Source organism: Carlito syrichta, unplaced genomic scaffold (genome assembly GCF_000164805.1).
Source record: "Carlito syrichta isolate Samal-C Ts95f unplaced genomic scaffold, Tarsius_syrichta-2.0.1 Scaffold315561, whole genome shotgun sequence".
In the NCBI taxonomy this organism is placed as follows: Eukaryota; Metazoa; Chordata; class Mammalia; order Primates; family Tarsiidae; genus Carlito; species Carlito syrichta.
Window position 1 is genome coordinate 1,520,813 of NW_007259657.1, and position 17,387 is coordinate 1,538,199.

At 36.1% G+C, this 17,387-nt stretch overlaps 2 protein-coding genes across 13 annotated transcripts in view; one reads left to right on the plus strand and one right to left on the minus strand.

The window, feature by feature from the left end:
* HLTF (helicase like transcription factor) overlaps positions 1-12,755 on the plus strand; it is a 66,935-nt gene extending 54,180 nt beyond the window's left edge. For 3 of the 10 annotated variants that reach the window (XM_008072967.1, XM_021706419.1, XM_008072972.1), the window contains 6 exons: positions 344-534; positions 2,187-2,312; positions 2,636-2,748; positions 3,084-3,264; positions 6,886-6,966; positions 10,575-12,755. In XM_008072967.1, coding sequence (XP_008071158.1) covers positions 344-534; positions 2,187-2,312; positions 2,636-2,748; positions 3,084-3,264; positions 6,886-6,966; positions 10,575-10,727 — 845 coding nt within the window. In that variant the 3' untranslated portion in view covers positions 10,728-12,755. Of the gene's footprint in view, positions 1-343; positions 808-2,186; positions 2,313-2,635; positions 2,749-3,083; positions 3,265-6,885; positions 6,967-10,574 lie in introns of those variants that run through there. The other 7 variants (XM_008072969.1, XM_008072971.1, XM_008072968.1 and 4 more) reach the window with 6 other exon arrangements.
* Positions 12,756-14,753: 1,998 nt separating this feature from the next.
* GYG1 (glycogenin 1) overlaps positions 14,754-17,387 on the minus strand; it is a 35,142-nt gene continuing 32,508 nt past the window's right edge. The window contains exons 6-7 of one of the 3 annotated variants that reach the window (XM_021706421.1): positions 15,891-15,941; positions 14,754-15,623 (exon numbers count right to left, since the gene is read on the minus strand). In XM_021706421.1, the coding sequence (XP_021562096.1) occupies positions 15,450-15,623; positions 15,891-15,941 (225 nt within the window). In that variant the 3' untranslated portion in view covers positions 14,754-15,449. The remainder of the gene's footprint in view (positions 15,624-15,890; positions 15,942-17,387) is intronic. The other 2 variants (XM_021706422.1, XM_008072974.2) reach the window with 2 other exon arrangements.

A 17,387-nucleotide genomic window follows, 5' to 3' on the forward strand; every position in this document is an offset into this window, starting at 1 on the left:
TATCCAAGAATTTTTTACCAGTGAAATGGAATTATAATGAGGTCTTTCCAGTATTTCCAGTGATAGACCCTTTGAGAAGGGTTTATATTGGCTCTCCCTTTCATTCTGTGCTAATATGTGCAGATCATGTTGTAGTGATGTTTCTCTATGAGGTGTTTTATGTGAGTTGACTACTATTTTGGCTTCTGGATTTTTCTTAAAATTTCAAACTGAAATTATATTTTTGTCTAGATTAGAAAAAAAGGAAAGACTACCCCTACCAGCAAGCAAAACTTTTCCTTATATAAGGTAGATTAACTTGTCTAGTCATATTTCAAATCTTGCTCTGAAATTAATTTTTCAGCCTTTTCTCTAGGAAATGATACACCTGAAGAACTAAGAAAGAAGTTAATAAGAAAGATGAAGTTAATTCTGAGCTCAGGTTCAGATGAAGAATGTGCAATTTGCTTGGATTCTCTAACAGTTCCTGTGATAACACATTGTGCACATGTATTTTGTAAACCCTGTATTTGCCAAGTCATTCAGAATGAGCAGGTCAGTTTTGTGCTCAGTATAGGTTCAACCTTTGATGGAGTGGTGCGCCTGTCTTTAGTGTAATGAAAACCCAACTCCAAGAGGGGATATGGAGTTTTTGTACTTGGATTTAATAATGTACTTTTTATGGTTATTCCAGAGTTATTTCTCATAATTAAGCACTTTTAACATAAGAAGATGTTATATTTTGGAGGTACTTTTTCATAGTCAGTATCTTAATTTCACTAACTGTTTAGAGCATTGCTGTCCAATAAATAGATTGATAATGTGAGACACAAAGGTAATTTTGATTTTTTTTAGTTGTTGTATTTTTTAAAAATAAAAAGAAACATGAAGATGTTTTTAATAATGAATTTTATTTCACCTAATATATCTAAAATATAAAAAGTATTAATGTGATGCTTGCTTTTTTTTTTTTTTTTTTTTTTTATATTTTTTGTGTTGGAGTTTCACTCTCTTGGCCAGGCTGGAGTGCAGTGGCATGTTCACAGCCACTGCAGCTTTGACCTGCTAGGCTTAGGTGATCCTTCCACCTCAGCCCAAGTAGCTGGAACTACAGGCATGCACCATGACACCTGGCTATGTTTTGATTTATTGTAGAGATGAGGTCTGGCCAAGTTGCCCAGCTGGTCTCAAACCTGTGGGCTCACGTAATCTTCTTACCTCGACCTCCCAAAGTGCTAGAATTCCAGCCATGAGCCACCAAACTGGGTAGATGCTTGCTTTTTAAAAATGAAGCCTTCAATATTCGGTGGTACTATATTTTTACAGCATACTTCACTTTGGTTTAGCCACATTTAAAGGACTTAATTGCCCTTTGTAGCTATTGGCTATTGTATTGGATAAGGTAGGTCTAGATGCTTTTGTGTGGTAGAATTTTTTTGAAATGGAATAATACTTCAAGTAGCTTTTGAATATTTTTTAACATTTTAAATTTATATATAACATAAATGTAGAAAAAAATGCACAGATTCCTAATTGTACTGCTCAGTGAACTATCATGCAGTAAGCACATTCCTGCATCTACTACCTTGTGGCCCCTCCCAGTCATTTATCCTCTCCTTCTTCCTGAAAGGTAACCCACTGTACTGTCTTCTAAACTGTTTTAGCTTCAGAATCTTTTTTATTGTAATGGTGTTTGATGTCTAGTTATTTAAGATGTAATCTTATTTTATTAGCAGGTCTTGGTACAAATGGATACGACAGATGCAACTTTGAATGAACCCGATAGGATTTAACAGATCCTGGTAGCTTTATAAGCTATTATAAGCTTTATGAGCTAATAGGTTTATAAGCCATTAGAAGGATTTTTTTTTTTTCAAAGAATAGTTCTAAGTAGTGTGTTCTTTTATTTAGGTTCAAGAAATTGTCTTTTTTTACTTGCCTACCTATGGTATTATATTTAGCTTGAAGCTCTTGCTGCTAGCTAATCAAGATAACATACTTTTGCTTCATTCTACCTGCCACATTAGAACACTGTCTGGAGGTCAACATGTATGAATTTATGTCACATAGATGAGTCTAATAAAATATTGAATAAAACATTACCTATAAGAGATAAAGAATTTACCATATATTTAAAAAGTTATAGGCAAATTTATATTTCTGTTCCTCTGATAAATGTTGTTCAGACTTTGCTCTTTCTTATGTAGCCACATGCTAAATGCCCTTTATGCAGAAATGATATACATGGAGACAATTTGTTAGAATGTCCTCCAGAAGAATTGGCATACGATGGTGAGAAAGAGTCTAATACAGAATGGACATCTAGTTCAAAGGTAAAGTACACATGTGGAAATATTTGAATATTTGTTTTACATTTACATAAAGAAATATATGCCTTGTATCAAGAGAGTAATTCTGCTTTCATTCCTGTCATTTGCATATTACACTCTGTTGGTATTTGTTTATTTTTAGTGGTGAATTTGAGAGAGAATGGGTTCAGATTATTATAATATTCTTTCCATTTTTTAAAAAATAGTAGTCTTTCATGCTTGCATTTTAGGGAAATAACATGGCAGGACCTGTCTATAATAAGAAATTGCACTCTTATTTTATCAATTGAAAATGGAATCTAATGGGCATTTTGATTTTTTTTCAGATTAATGCTCTAATGCATGCATTAATTGACTTAAGAAAGAAGAATCCCAACATAAAAAGCTTAGTTGTTTCTCAGTTTACAACATTCCTGTCTTTAATAGAAACACCACTTAAGTAAGTTCAACAGTGTTTTTCACTTTCAGTTAAAGGACTTTATGTAAGTATTGATTTGTATAGCAAAAAAACCTGTATGTTTTAGCCGCTTTAGTTATTTCATATGTCTAAAATATATTTGGAGTCACAATAGAGACCATTTCTTGACAGCATAGGATATTAAATATTAAGTCTTGAATTTATCAGAAAATAATTGACTGCAGTGTCTGGCTCAGTAAACATTTGTTAAAATAAATGAGTGAAGAATTGATTGAAGAGATTTGTAATTACTTTTTTTTAAAAAACAATATATTATTTTTATAATAATACTGTGTCTTTTTTTGTACCCACATTAGAGCCTCTGGATTTGTGTTTACTCGTTTGGATGGTTCCATGGCCCAAAAGAAAAGAGTTGAATCAATTCAGTGTTTTCAAAACACTGAAGCAGGATCTCCAACTATAATGCTTTTGTCCTTAAAAGCAGGTGGAGTTGGTTTGAATCTTTCTGCAGCTTCTCGAGTGTTTTTGATGGATCCAGTAAGTAGTTTTGTAGACTTTCAAGAATGTTATTACTTTCTTCAAAAAATAAAAGACAAAAGCTGTTGGGTAAATACCTTCATTATACTGATTGTGGTTTTAAACTTTAATATGCATGAGAAGTACATAAAATGCAATTTCTAGTCTCTGTCTTCAGATACATAGGAGTTCTAGGCTGAGACCCAGGCAGCTGCATTTTTATTTTTATTTTTACTTTTTTTTTGAGTTGGAGTCTCACTCTGTCGACCAGACTGGAGTGCAGTGGCCGCTCCCGGCCACCGCAGCCTCGACCTGCTGGGCTCCGGCAATCCTTCCACCTCAGCCTTCCAAGTAGCTGGAACTACAGGCGCATGCTACCACGCCCGGCTAATTTTTTGATTTATTGTAGAGATGAGGTCTCGCTGCCCAGGCGGGTCTCGAACCTGCGGGCTCAGGCAATCCACTCACCTCAGCCTCCCAAAGACGCGGGATTACAGGCTGAGCCACCGAGCCTGGCTTAGCTGCATTTTTAGTATATGTCATAGCTTACTCAGGTACAAGTGACTCAGAAACACAATTTGAGAAACAAATACCAGAAATGGAATGTTTTGGATATATGTTAGTGTCCAATACAGAGCAGTCACTTGCAGTTGTACAATATAGGAGTAGGGTAGAACGGGAACTCAAATTCACTGAGCTTTACTCACCAAGATGTGTGACCTCAAGCAGCATTCATATAGCTGCATGTTTTTCTAAATGCACAAAGGGCTGTTTGGGCTGGAAGGACCCTGGGCTAATGCAGTTTCTAATTTGCACTGTGTACTATATGGCCTAGAGACAGTCCTGTGCTGTTTCTGTGCATTCACAGACTTAAGATTTGTGGGTTAAGTTTGTTGCCTGTAACTCAGGAGGTTCATAATATGTAGAAATTTCAAGATGTTATTTTAGTTATTCATTTAGCTGGTGAGGCCACCTAGTTGATGGATATATTTGTTTATCCAGGTTTTTTTTTTCTCTTCCTGCAACTGAGGGTAACCTTAGTAAGAATGCAACTAGAATCCATAAGCATTTATGGGTGAATGTCATGGATGGCAGCGGTCTGTTGTCTTTTTTTTTTTTTTTTCAGTCAGGGTCTCAATCAGTTAGGCAAGCTGGAGTGCAGTGGCCCAATCACAGGTCACCGCAGCCTCGACTTCCTGGGTTCAGGCAATCCTTCTGCCTCAGCCTTTCAAATAGCTGGGGCTACAGGCATGTGCCACCATGTTCAGCTATTAAATTTTTTTTTAATTTGTAGAAATGAGGTCTTGCTCTGTTGCTTAGGTTGGTCTCAAACTCCTGGGTTCAAGAGATCCTTCTGCCTTGGCCTCCCAAAATGCTGGGATCACAGGCATGAGCCACCACATCCCAACTGTTGTATTTTCTTGTCTTTGTACTGTGGATGAAGTTTTAAATCTTTGTTATAGAGTTTTAGTATTTTATGCTTATTATACAGAAATTCGTTTGTAACTATACATTATCAACTTAATAACTATAACCTAGTGATAAACCTAGAAGCTGATTTTTTAGGACAAATTCCCAAATTCTTTTCTTTCTCTTGCTTATAATCTTAGTACTAGATAAGGAAAAGGTTAATAATACCTTTAGTATTATAAAGTTGATTATAGTCTAAACTATTTAGCAGTAATAGTTTTTTAAAAAAATTTATAGAATATTTCAGCAGTTTTATATAGTAAAAGTTGTTTCTCATTGAACATGTCAAGCTTTCCAATGTTTCTAACTTCTAAAACAAGTCAGGTCACAGAAAAATTGATTCCATTAGAAAAATTTTGGCTAGCCGGGCTCGGTGGCTCAGCCTGTAATCCTGTGCTTTGGGAAGCTGAGGTGAGTGGATTGCCTGAGCCCACGGGTTTGAGACCCGCCTGGGCAACTTGGCGAGACCTCATCTCTATAATAAATCAAAAAATTAGCCAGGCGTGGTAGCACGCGTTGTAGTTCCAGCTACTTGGAAGGCTGAGGCAGAAGGATTGCGGAGCCCAGCAGGTCGAGGCTGCGGTGGCCGGGAGCGGCCACTGCACTCCAGTCTGGGAGACAGAGTGAGACTCCAACTCAAAAAAAAAAAAAAGAAAAAGAAAAATTTTAGCTTATGAAAATCTTAGGGAAAAAAATTTTTTTTAAGTGACGTCTTGGGCAACCCCCTTGGGTCCCCTCCCACTCTTGGAGCTTTTCTGTTCTCTTAATAAATTCTGCTTTAAAAAAAGAGAGAGAGAGAGACAAGGTCTTGCTATTTTGCCCAGGCTGGTCTCCGACTCCTGAGCTCAAGTGATCCTCCCTCCCTGGCTTTTTTTTTTTACATTTTCCTGGAGTACTGTATAAATGTTAGGGTGATATTTTGATGTCTGTTATGAGCTTTTGATGAAGCTAATTGCTTCCTTAATTACTATATATGATATGGGAGCTATCCATTTGATATAACATAAATTGGATTTCTGGTAGTCAAACTATGTATATTGCCAGCTTGTCATGAGGTTCCTGGATAAAATACAGGAAATTGAATAAGTATTTAACATGGTCTCTCGGTATGAAGATTTAAAAATGTGTCTAATTGTGAAATTACAAAATAGTCACAAAATGTGGCATCTGTCAGTTTTAGAAAAGCATAAGCTTAAGTATATCCTTAAAATCTAACTTTCATACTAAAAAAGAACCCAAAACTGAAATCACAGAAAGTTAATAGCAAAATCTTCCTTTTTCCTAGACCTCAAGGGAACTTAAAAGAAAAAAATAGCCTAAGTATATATATCATACTATAGATCTACATATGCATCTGTGGTTTTGTTTCTATCTTCAGCTGGTACTTTGCTGTGTAAATAAATGTTTCTTAACCACAAAATACCCTGTTTTCAGCTTCAAGAATCATTCTCATAGTTTTTATTTATAATTTAATGATCCTTATCCCAATGATTCATGATTACTTAAAAGTCACTTACAAACTTTTTATACTAACATGCTATCTTCTGGTTATTCTTCCTTTTTCATTGCTTCACTATTTTATTCTTCAGCTTAAGACAGCCCTTATAATGTCTATGTTAATTAGCTAATGTTCCTTTTTAGCTTTTTGAAATCAAACTGATTTCAAATGCAGAAAATTGCATCAACAAAGTCTTAAACAATTTTTAGGACTTCTGACTAATCCTGAAACTTTTTTTATACTTTTATTTCATGAGTAGAGGAAAGTGAAAGAAAAAGAACCCAAAGACCAGCAAAAAGGGAGAAAACTTTTTCATAGTTGGGCCCAAGCATTGCATAACTTTTCTAGGTAAATTAAGTCATAAGGTAAGTTATGTAAACTGTTAAGCAGAAATTGATTAGTCAACAAATATTCATTTTGGGTGCTAACACATACCAGGATTCAGTAGTAGAAGTAGTGAAGAGAAATTATGGTGGGGAAATGCCTGTCTATCATGTAGTGATTGGGAAGGTGGATTTTTTTCTTTAGTGTATTTGTGATGTCAGTATTTGAATTCAGGCAGAACACGTTCAGTCAGAAAAAACTTCATGGATAATGCTGAAATGAAAGGACTAATGCAAATGCAAAGCATTCACCTATCAGGGCATTAATAAAACAACTCATGTTCCCCTTAGGCTTGGAATCCTGCTGCTGAAGACCAGTGCTTTGACAGATGCCATAGACTTGGCCAGAAGCAAGAAGTTATCATCACAAAAGTGAGTTTCAAAACCATCTATTTCAAGATTAGATTGATAAGGCTTTTTAAATTGTACAAGTAATGCATGAATACATTATTATAATAATGGTTGAAGTGGGATTATGCAGCGCAAAATATGTCACCTTTTTTCTCCTCCACCGATAGTTTAATATATGCCATTTAAGGGCCCTTTCCCTATAGTTAGTTATATATGTTTATATTTATGTATACCTCTCTCCTTAAAGACATTTATTTTAAAATAGGATTATATTTCGTTGTTCTGCAACATATTTTTTCCTTAAAACTATACACTGGAGACTACCTTATAAGTAAATTTAGATAAACACTTTTTTTTTAAATAGCAGTAAAACCTACATAACAAAATTTGCCATTTTAGCCATCTCAAAGTGTACAGTTCAGTTGCATGAAGTGCATTCACAGTGTTGTGCTACCATCACCACCATCCATCTCCAGAATGTTTTCATCTCCTCAGACAGACACTCTGTACCCATTAAATAACGTCCCTCTTTCCCCTATTCGCTGGCAACCACCATTCTAGTTTCTTTCTTTACAGATTTGACTATTCTACAAACCCATGTAGACACATCAAAATTTACTTCACCAGTCCAATTTTTTGCTAATAAAAACAGTACCATAATGAGCATTGTGCATATATACAAGTATTTCTTCAGGATAGTTAAGAAAACTAGAGTTCTGGATTTAAAATTTATTAGATAATTGTTGAGTTGCTTTCAAAACAGGCTTTATGGTGTATGAAAATAATGTATATTTATGCTTATGTGGTCAAAAAAGTGCTATTCCAATTTGCATTTACCAAAAACTTTGAGCATATTTCATGTCATTCATTTTTTTCCCCCCGTGAATTGTTTATTTATATTTTTTGCCAAGGTTTCATAGCCTTTTTACAGCCTCATTTTACAGCCTGATTTTAAATCTTTTGTGATGTCAGTATTTGAATTCAGGCAGAACATGTTCAGTCAGAAAAAACGGCATGGATAATGCTGAAATGAAAGGACTAATGCAAATGCAAAACATTCACCGATCAGGGCATTAATAAAACAACTCATGTTCGTTCTCCTTAGGCTTGGAATCCTGCTGCTAAAGACCAATGCTTTGACAGATGCCATAGACTTGGCATTTTTACAGCCTGATTTTAAATCTTTTGCTTATGCTTGTTGGAAATGGTTTATCCCCAGCTCATCCTTGTTTTTCTTTTTTTGAGTCAGAGATTCACTCTGTTGCCCAGGCTGGAGCTGGAGAGCAGTGGCACACTCACAACCACCACAGCCTTGACCTGCTGGGCTCAGATGATCTTTCTGTCTCAGCCTTCCAAGTAGCTGGAACTCCATGCACGTGCCACCACTCCTGGCTAATTTTTAAATTTATTGTAGAGACCAGGTCTTGCCAAGTTGTCCAGGCTGGTCTCGAACCCCTGGGCTTAGGCAGTCCTTTCATCTCTGCCTTCCAAAGTGCTGGGATTACAGGCTTGAGCCACTACGCCTGGCCTCTTTCTTGTCTTTAAATTTTGAGTTTTCTGTCATTAAAAAGCTTTACAATTTTTATGACTTAAAACATGTCAGACTTTTTTATAGCTTTTAGGTTTTAGGGTCTTAGGATATTTTTCTATATTCACTTTTGATTCTTTTGGAAGATTTTATTTTTGGTTTTATTTGTGATTTGTGGTGTGGGTCACAATTTTTTTTTCTTTGAGTTGGAGTCTCACTCTGTCACCTAGGCTGGAGTGCAGTAGCATACTCACAGCCACTGCAGCCTCGACCTGCAGGACTCAGGTGATCCTTCCACCTCAACCTTCCAAGTAGCTGGAACCACAGCATGCATCACCATGCGTGGCTAATTTTTTGATTTATTGTAGAGACAAGGTCTCACCATGTTGCTCAGGCTGGTTTCGAACCCCTGAGCTCAGGCAATCTTCTCACCTTCGCCTCCCAAAATGCTGGGATTATAGGCATGTGCCACTATGCCCGGCTTCTGTCACAATCTTTAAAAAATATCTTTTTTTCTACTAATAGGAAATGTCACCTTTGTTATAAACTAATTCACATATATTACTTGGGTCTCTTTCAAGACTGTTCTGTCCTATTAATTTCTTTCCTTTTCTCAGGCAATATTACTTTTTTTTTTTGAATATTTCTTATTATGATGTTGTGGGGTACAGTTAAGGGTTAGGTGTACAATTACGTTCCATTCAGGCACCCTGTTGATAAGAGGTGTTTCCCTGTCCCCTATAATAACTGGTTTTCTAGGCTAGACTTGGTGCCTCATGCCTGTAATCCCAACATTTGGGGTGGGAGTATCACTTGAGACCAATAGTTTGAGATCAGCCTGAGCAACACAGGAGATCCCATCTCTACAAAAAAAAAAAAAAAAAAATTAGCCAGCTATGGTGGCCTGTGGTGCTTATTGTTGCAGCTACTTAGGAGGCTGAGGTGCAAGAATCTCTTGAGCCCAGGAGTATGAGGTTGCAGGGAGCTATGATCGTGCCAGTGCACTCCAGCCTGGGTGACACAGCGAGACCCTGTCTCTTTAAAAAAAACAAAAAAAAGGGAACGGTGGTTTTTTTAAAGCATGTTTTAATGTCTGATAGGGTGAGGTGTTCTCATTACCCTTCTTTTTGAAACGTGTATTGATTTTTATTATTACTCTTGGACTTTAGATTTAGGTCATCAAATTTCATATAAGAAATCTTGTTTGAGATCTGTTGATTTTTATGATCACTTTGAGAACTGTCTTTATAAATAAGGAATGTTTCCATATAGGAACATAGATATAGTATCTCTCTCCACTTATTTAGATCTTCTGTGTATTTTAGTAACATTCTGTATTACATCTTCTTTAGTTATTGCAGTAACTGGGACTTTTTATGCAATGTTGAATAGTAGTAGAGATGATAATTCTTTACTTGTTTCTGGTTTTTTTGGGGGGGGATATGTTCATTGTTTTATATTCAATGTGTTGTTTCTAGTAGAAGTTCTTAAAAAGGTTGAGACATTTTATTCCTAGTTCAATGAGGATTTTTTAAATGAAAGTCTGTATTATGAATAATGAGATGATCATGTTTATTTTTTTCCTTGTTAGTTTATGAATTATACTGGATAAAGAATAATTTCTCACTTGGCTTTTTTCATACAATGCTAAAGTCATTTAGAGTTGCCTATGTAATTTGCTTTTTTTGTTGCTGTTCTTATCTGATGATCTGTAACTTCTGTCCTTACAGCCACATTCTTTATATTAAGCAACCCATATTGGGTGATACAGGAAAGCAGTGCTCAACTATAGTTACATTATATACTAAATATTCTCAGTGTATATTGAGAAAAAAGATCTAAGCAGTTTCGAATTATTGCTCCTTCTTGAAAGCTACATTAATACTTGCAAGAATGTAACTTCCTTTATGAGCATTCTCATGTCTCAAAGTTTCATTTTTGTTTTTAGTAGTCAGTGTTGTTAGCATATTTATCGATTGTGTTTCTCATTAATTGTTCATTTAGTTTTCTTAGTAGGATTTTTTCTTTACATTAAAGATTTAAAATACTGTGCTCTAAAAAGTTCTTAACCAAGTTAATGTTTTTTTTTTTCTTTTTAAAGTTCATTGTGAAGGACTCTGTTGAAGAAAATATGCTGAAAATACAGAACACAAAGAGGGAACTTGCAGCAGGAGCTTTTGGAACTAAAAAAACAAATGCTAATGAAATGAAACAAGCTAAGATAAACGAAATCAAAACTTTAATTGATTTATAATTTGTGGGATTTTAGTAAGGTCAGTTTGATCAGATATGTAAGTTTTAGAAATGAGAAATCTAGAAAATGTGTCTTCTGAATGGGGCATATTTTATATTAGTGATGAGGTATTACTGACACATAATCTTTCCTGTAGATGAGCCTATTTTTAATGATACTTCAAATAGCAATAAGTTTCATTATATACTGTGGCCTAAAATAATTTTTTGAGGAAAAAAGTTACTTTCTTATTCAATTTTTCATAGTAAATGCTGAGTATTTTCATATATCTACCAAATACTCAGCTTTTTCATATTTCAAATAAGGTCAAACCTTTTATACTTTTGACCAAATAGTTATTTTCTATGTTGAACACATTTAGTTGTTCACCAAAGCTTCCGATTTGTGATGCAGTGTCTACAGTCCTTGTAAACAACGAATATATACAGACTATACAAAGATCTATTTTATTGGACTTTCTAAAACCGTATTTGCATTCCAGAGCCAAACCTTAAATGAGAGACCAAAGTCCAGGTTAGCAAGTTACTTGCAATTTTTTTAACAGCTAGATTAAGATATAATTCTCATAAGTGACTTGCAGTTTTATGTTCATGAAAAAATTAGGGATTATGTTAGAACACTGTTTGAGTCAAGTGGTAGTACATTCATTGTTTAAATGTAACTTGATATGTTTAAGGTGTAAATACAGTCTGGGGGTGAGAGGAAACCAATTCTACCCAATTTGATTTGAATATTTAAATTATGGAACTGCTAAATAGATATTTCTATAAATAGATAATTTTTATTTATGTAGCTTTTTTTGGAAATAACTTTATAAATTTTTATAATTCAGAAGACTACTATATGTGAGAGGCGTGATATCTGGATGGAAGTTGGGCTGGATGACCTCCAAAGTCGTTGCAACTCTTAAAGACATCTTATATCTTATCCTGAATGTAAAAACTTCTTTGTCATGTGTGTTTAGAATCAGAACTTGATTTTGGAACTTCAGTAATTCATTCTTACATCTGTCTATAGGTCAGTCGTCCTTTTCTTATTAATAAGCAAATTCATAGTAGTTGCAGAATTCTTCTGGACCCTTTAGGGCACATAAGCTAGAAATTGACCAATCAGGTTAGGTAGTCAGTGATTTTGTTTCTTTAAGAGAAACTTTTTATTTAACTCCAAAGGAAGATTACTGTAACAAGAGAAGCTTCATGTTTGAAGATACAGATTCAAGAATGCCTTAGATTTTACTGATAACATTAAAAGTGACTTGACTGAAAGATGAGATTGGAGGCAGAGGTGTGTTATAGGGTACACATCTAAGGTATATGCCAAATCTCTCACCACCTGAGTCCTTCTCTGCCTGTGCCATTTCTTGCTCAAAGGGAACAGTGAGTAAGCTAGCAGGAGTTTTCCCAGTCCCTTTTTGAGGCAGTAGCAGGTGAGGCAGAGGGCTTATTTTCATCAAGACTAGGACCTTATGCAGGGATGAATATGAAGTAACAACTTGGGGTTGCTCCACGGGCAGTAGTAGCAGTGGAAACCTTGTAGGTCTAGCATTGCACAGAAAAATCAGGTTGATCAGAATATGGGTTCTCTATATACCAACACTCCAGTAAGAGGAAGTGTAGACGGTTCTTGGCAAAAACCAGTATGACCTACTCCTTCTTGCTTACAAAGGCAAAGCCTTACAAACTCACTGTAAAGGAGGACAGCTTGCTTCTTTACCCAGACTTTTACAGAGTTGTGTTTTAAAACACATTCATAATAGGTTTGGCAAGTTGTTTAAACAATCTTTGTTTTGTACAGTTCTATTAGATGTTGTTAAACTAAAAAAAATTTGTCCCTAAGAAAATATATAGACCACTGGAATGAAAATTTCATATTATGCTATGCTGTTAATTCTGTTTTATTATTATATAGAATAATAGCTTTAGAAATATATTATAGACATTGTATTCCCACTTGTGTTTCAAACTGAATTTTGTGGTTCAAACTGGATTTTGTTTTAAATTTAAAATCAATAAAAATTTCAAAAGTTTACTTCTTCAGTGCCATAATTTTACTACTTTCTCTTTAAAATCTTTCATTAAATATGTTTCTGAGAAAGTGTTTACATTATGTCTTGACAGTATGTAAGGAGTACTATAACCGAGTAATTTACTCATATCCCACCTTTATTTTGTTCATATTGAATTTCTTGTTCAGAAATCAGTGTTTATTTTAAATGCCTTGATCTAAAAATATTGGTTCCATTTAATTTCCTCATCTAAAAAAAGTTGTGATAATACCTGTATACACAGGTAGCACTCTGGATCATTGGAGATTTTCCCTTAAAATTGGAAGCAGTTAATCAAGAAAATAATCCTATGTAGTTCGTTGCCAGTGAGTGCTAATGAAATTATCCTCAGGCAGTGTATGCTTTATGTTGGAGAACATCAAAGACATTGGTTTATTTTTTCTTTGTTTTACTTATAGTACTTGTCAAAGTTCTATTCATTTTAGCATGTGGGTGAGATTTGCTAAAATCAGAAGGACAGATTGGATGTTTGGCTTATAACAACTACTTAATTTTTTTTTTTTTTTTTGCGTTGCAGTCTCACTCTGTTGCCCAGGCTGGAGGGCAGTGGCACGCTTACGGCCACCACAGCCTTGACCTGCTGGGCTCAGGTGATCCTTTCACTTCAGCCTTCCAAGTAGCTGGAACTACATGCATGCGCCACCATGCCCAGATAATTTTTTGATTTATTGTAGAGACAAGGTCTTATCAAGTTTCCCAGGCTAGCTCATATTTTAATCTTAAGTTTTTAACACATTATCTTTAAAATATTTGCAAAAGGTATAGTCTAATAGAAAAACACAGGTGTAAGGAGAATCAAGATAAATATTTGGTTTATGCATAAATCATAGACTGATCAAGCATGAAGCTAATTCTCAAAGGCACGGATTTGATCTTTGTGTGGGCAAGTTTGTCTCATGACCAAAGGTTATCCCACCATTTTTCACAGAGGTATAAAAAAACTAAGTATATATTAGATCACCTCCACAAATGTATGTCTTATACTTTGAGTTGTTACCTTTTTAACATATTACTAAGTAACCCTTAGTCTTTTGGGCTCCCTAGAAAAGATTTTGCAGTATAATTTGTGTAATCTTGCATTGAAAAGTTAATACTTCACCTTAACTAAGACAGCCCTTGAAAGATCAGGGAAGGAAAAGAATCAGCTATTTGGGAGCTTCGCTGCTACATAACTCGGCACCATTATATGCTGTTTCCTATAGTAAAATTGTTATTGTTTCTGATTCCAAAAGTCAAGAGCCTTCACTAAATACTTATTTAAAATTTAAAAATTATGTAAACTTTTCATCTTAGAGCTTTATCTCTTAAACTACTATGTAAAAACTAGGGAACAAAACTGGTAAATACAATATGGTCACAAAAATAAGGCAGTGTTATTTATCTGAAGACTAGGTTTCTGTTCATCTCAACCAGGGACCCAGAAGCCAAAAAGGGTTCTGATGAGTCAAAATTATTCTGAGAGGTCTTTGTACCACAGCACCTGAAAAACAGGGATAGTCTGCTCTTCCTGTTCTCCTCAATTTGGATCCTAACTTTCCCTAGCTTGCATCTCTTACAACCCAGAATCATCTGTAAAGTTAATAAATATGCTTTATACTTCCATGCTGTCATTTTAAACTATATAAGGATAAAAACATTAGAAGGCTCTGGGTCCAGTACTGATCCTGAATAATTTTAAGGTTATAATGTTCTACATATCTGCATACCCACTTACTATGGAAATGCAAAGACAGACTGTATACATTTGCTCTCATTTTCTTCCAGTCTGTTAGATCCATCACCACCAGTGGAGAACATTAGATTTGAATCTCTTAGATACCAGTTTTTAAAGAATATAGCCTAGTGTCAAGGTTTATACAATTTTGTGAAACTATGACAAATTCCAGAAATTATGGAAAATTCTCTAGTAGGCTATTTTCAAGGGTGTGGGAGGAAACCTTCATTTAATTAAGCAACCAAGATATGGCAGTAAGTCTTTATTTTTCATACAGGGTGCCACTGCAGGTAACCATCAGAGAACATACCACTATTTTCAAATATACAGAACTGAACAAAAGCATTTTAGCATGCTGCCTTAACTGTACATAGAAAACTGGTGACTATCTTCAGACACTAAGAAATAAAGTGAGTTAACGCCATTTGTTGGTATGTTTATGAATCACTCAACAGTGTTACTGTAGGCTGTTTTTACTTGAAAGCAGAATTATCACTCTGGCAGCACTGGGCAATTCTAAAATGCAGATCTAGTGAATGGTTGGTACAAGAGCAAGCAAGGGACGGGGGCCATGTCCTGTTCTCAAGGGAGAGACCAGTGTGAAGCCTGGCTGTGCACACTTTAAGAGCTGATATAGCCATCTTTTAACAGCTTAATACTGACTTTCCTTTTCCACGTATGTTGGCAATCAGCATAACTGAGAATTTCTGAATCACGAGCTAAATAAGTCTAGGGTTAAAGAGCAGAACACTTTCCATGTAACAAAACTGCTATTTAACACCTTTTGCCCAGTTTTCCCCTGTTCTGCAAAAACCCCTCATCTGGTGAGTTTTAGTGAAAGCCTCTAGCAACTGTAACAGACTTCTCAACCCAGTTCTAGATACTAAGTATCAGAAACAAATGCCTGTGAAGTAGATGTGTCCACAGGAAAATGGCAGTGTTCCTACTGGAGGTAAGTGTCAAGTTTCCTCTTGATGTTGTCAAAGGAATCTGCTCCCATATAATCAGCCTGGCCCTGTTCCCACCGTTCCTTCCGTTCTTCTGAGGATACAAAAGGCTGTGCCGTAGCTGGAAGCTCCCCGAGGGACAGGTGTGCTATGGCTCCTGAGACACCTTCCTAGAAAGGAGAGCATAATCAGACTCCTGGAGAGCTGAAAATCAGACCATTTTACAGAATGCAATAAATTGAAGATGATGAGAAAAGCCAGGATGAATTATCATGCAAAGTAGCAAAAAAACTGAAAAGTATTACATGAAACAAACAAAGGACACAAAAATATAAGGGTCATATGATTTTTTTTTCCTAACAAAATGAAGACTTCTTGACTCAGTGAAAACATTGGGAGAACAAAGTAATTAGGGTTAATGTTTAAGTTCTGCATACCTTTCTACAGAAGCCACAAGAGAAAGCCAGTGTATAGACCAAGTCTGAAAGCTGCAAACAGTTCATTAGAAAGTGTAAGATGGATGGACAAGGGCACACAGTCTCAAGATCAATTCTCAATCTGTGTGGGCTCTGAAAGGTTGAGAACTTAAACAAAAGGATACCTCAGAGGCTATGTTTCAGAAAGAACCTAACCAGAGAGCCGCAACACGTGCAAGTTACCACACCATAAGAAGGGAAGCTAAACGGCTTGAGACCGGACCAAACTGTCCTGCCTGGATTACTAAGTAGCACCGGTTCTTGTATAGCTTCTGTTAATTTACTTTGCTTAGCTGGAACAGCTGTTTCAACTCCCATCTTCATCTTTCCTTGGTTCATGATTCTCAGCCCTTGCGTTGCAGAAGGAACAAGGTAAACATGCAGCAAACAGAGCCACCTACGCTACGTGAAATCGGATTCTCATTACGTAGATAGGCAACAGCTTCAAGTGTACCATAAAAGAATACCAACACTACCCTTCAAAAAGCTCTAAGGTAAGATACTGGAAATCTTAGCAGAGAAAAAGCCATGTGAATGAAGGCAAATAGGTATTGCTTTTAACAGAGAATGGTAGAAACAATTTTTGATTACCTGTTTTTGTTGCCATATATATGTAAACATAAGGATATACATATGTATTAAATATACTGGAATTTCAAGGTGTTTGGGTATAGGATTGTATGATAGTTGAGGCAACATAACAAAGTCCTTCCATTGGACAAGTCCTGCCTTTGCCTTCTACTTGCAACAAAAATGATGTAGGGAGACATTTCCAGAGTCCTCTGTTCACAATATGGGGGCTGGGAATTTACAGTGACCTTCCCTATGAGAGGACCCCAAGGTTAAGTAGTTCAACATTTAAAGTGTAACTTCTTGGCCAGGAATAGTGGCTTATGCCTATAATTCCAGTACACTGGGGGGCTGAGGCAGAAAGATCATTTGAGCCAGGAGTTTTAGACCAGCCTGTGTAATGCAGTGAGACCCTGTCTCTACAAAAATTTTTTAAAAAAATTAGCTAGGTTTGGTGGCATGTGCCTATGGTCCAAGTACTTAGGAGGCTGAGGTGGAAGGATCAGCTGAACCCAAGAGGTCAAGGTTGTGATGAGCCACGATTGTGTCACTGCACTCCAGTCTGGGTGACAGAATACAAAACAAATAAAGTGTAACTCTTCCATCCCCTATCATAAGAAGTGCTGCTCCTAATTCTAGGCAGTAGAAGAACACTTTTTTTTTTCTTTTGGAGTTACAGTCTCACTCTTTGTCTCAGTTTTCCAAGTAGCTGGAACTACAGATGCCTGCTACCATGCCCGGCTAGTTTTTGTGATTTATTGTAGAGACAAGGTCTCACCAAGTTGCCCAGGCTGGTCTCAAACCCCCAGGTTCAGGCAATCCTCTTGCCTTGGACTCCCAAAGTGCTGGGATTACAGGCTAAGCCACTGCGCCCAGCCAGAAAAACAC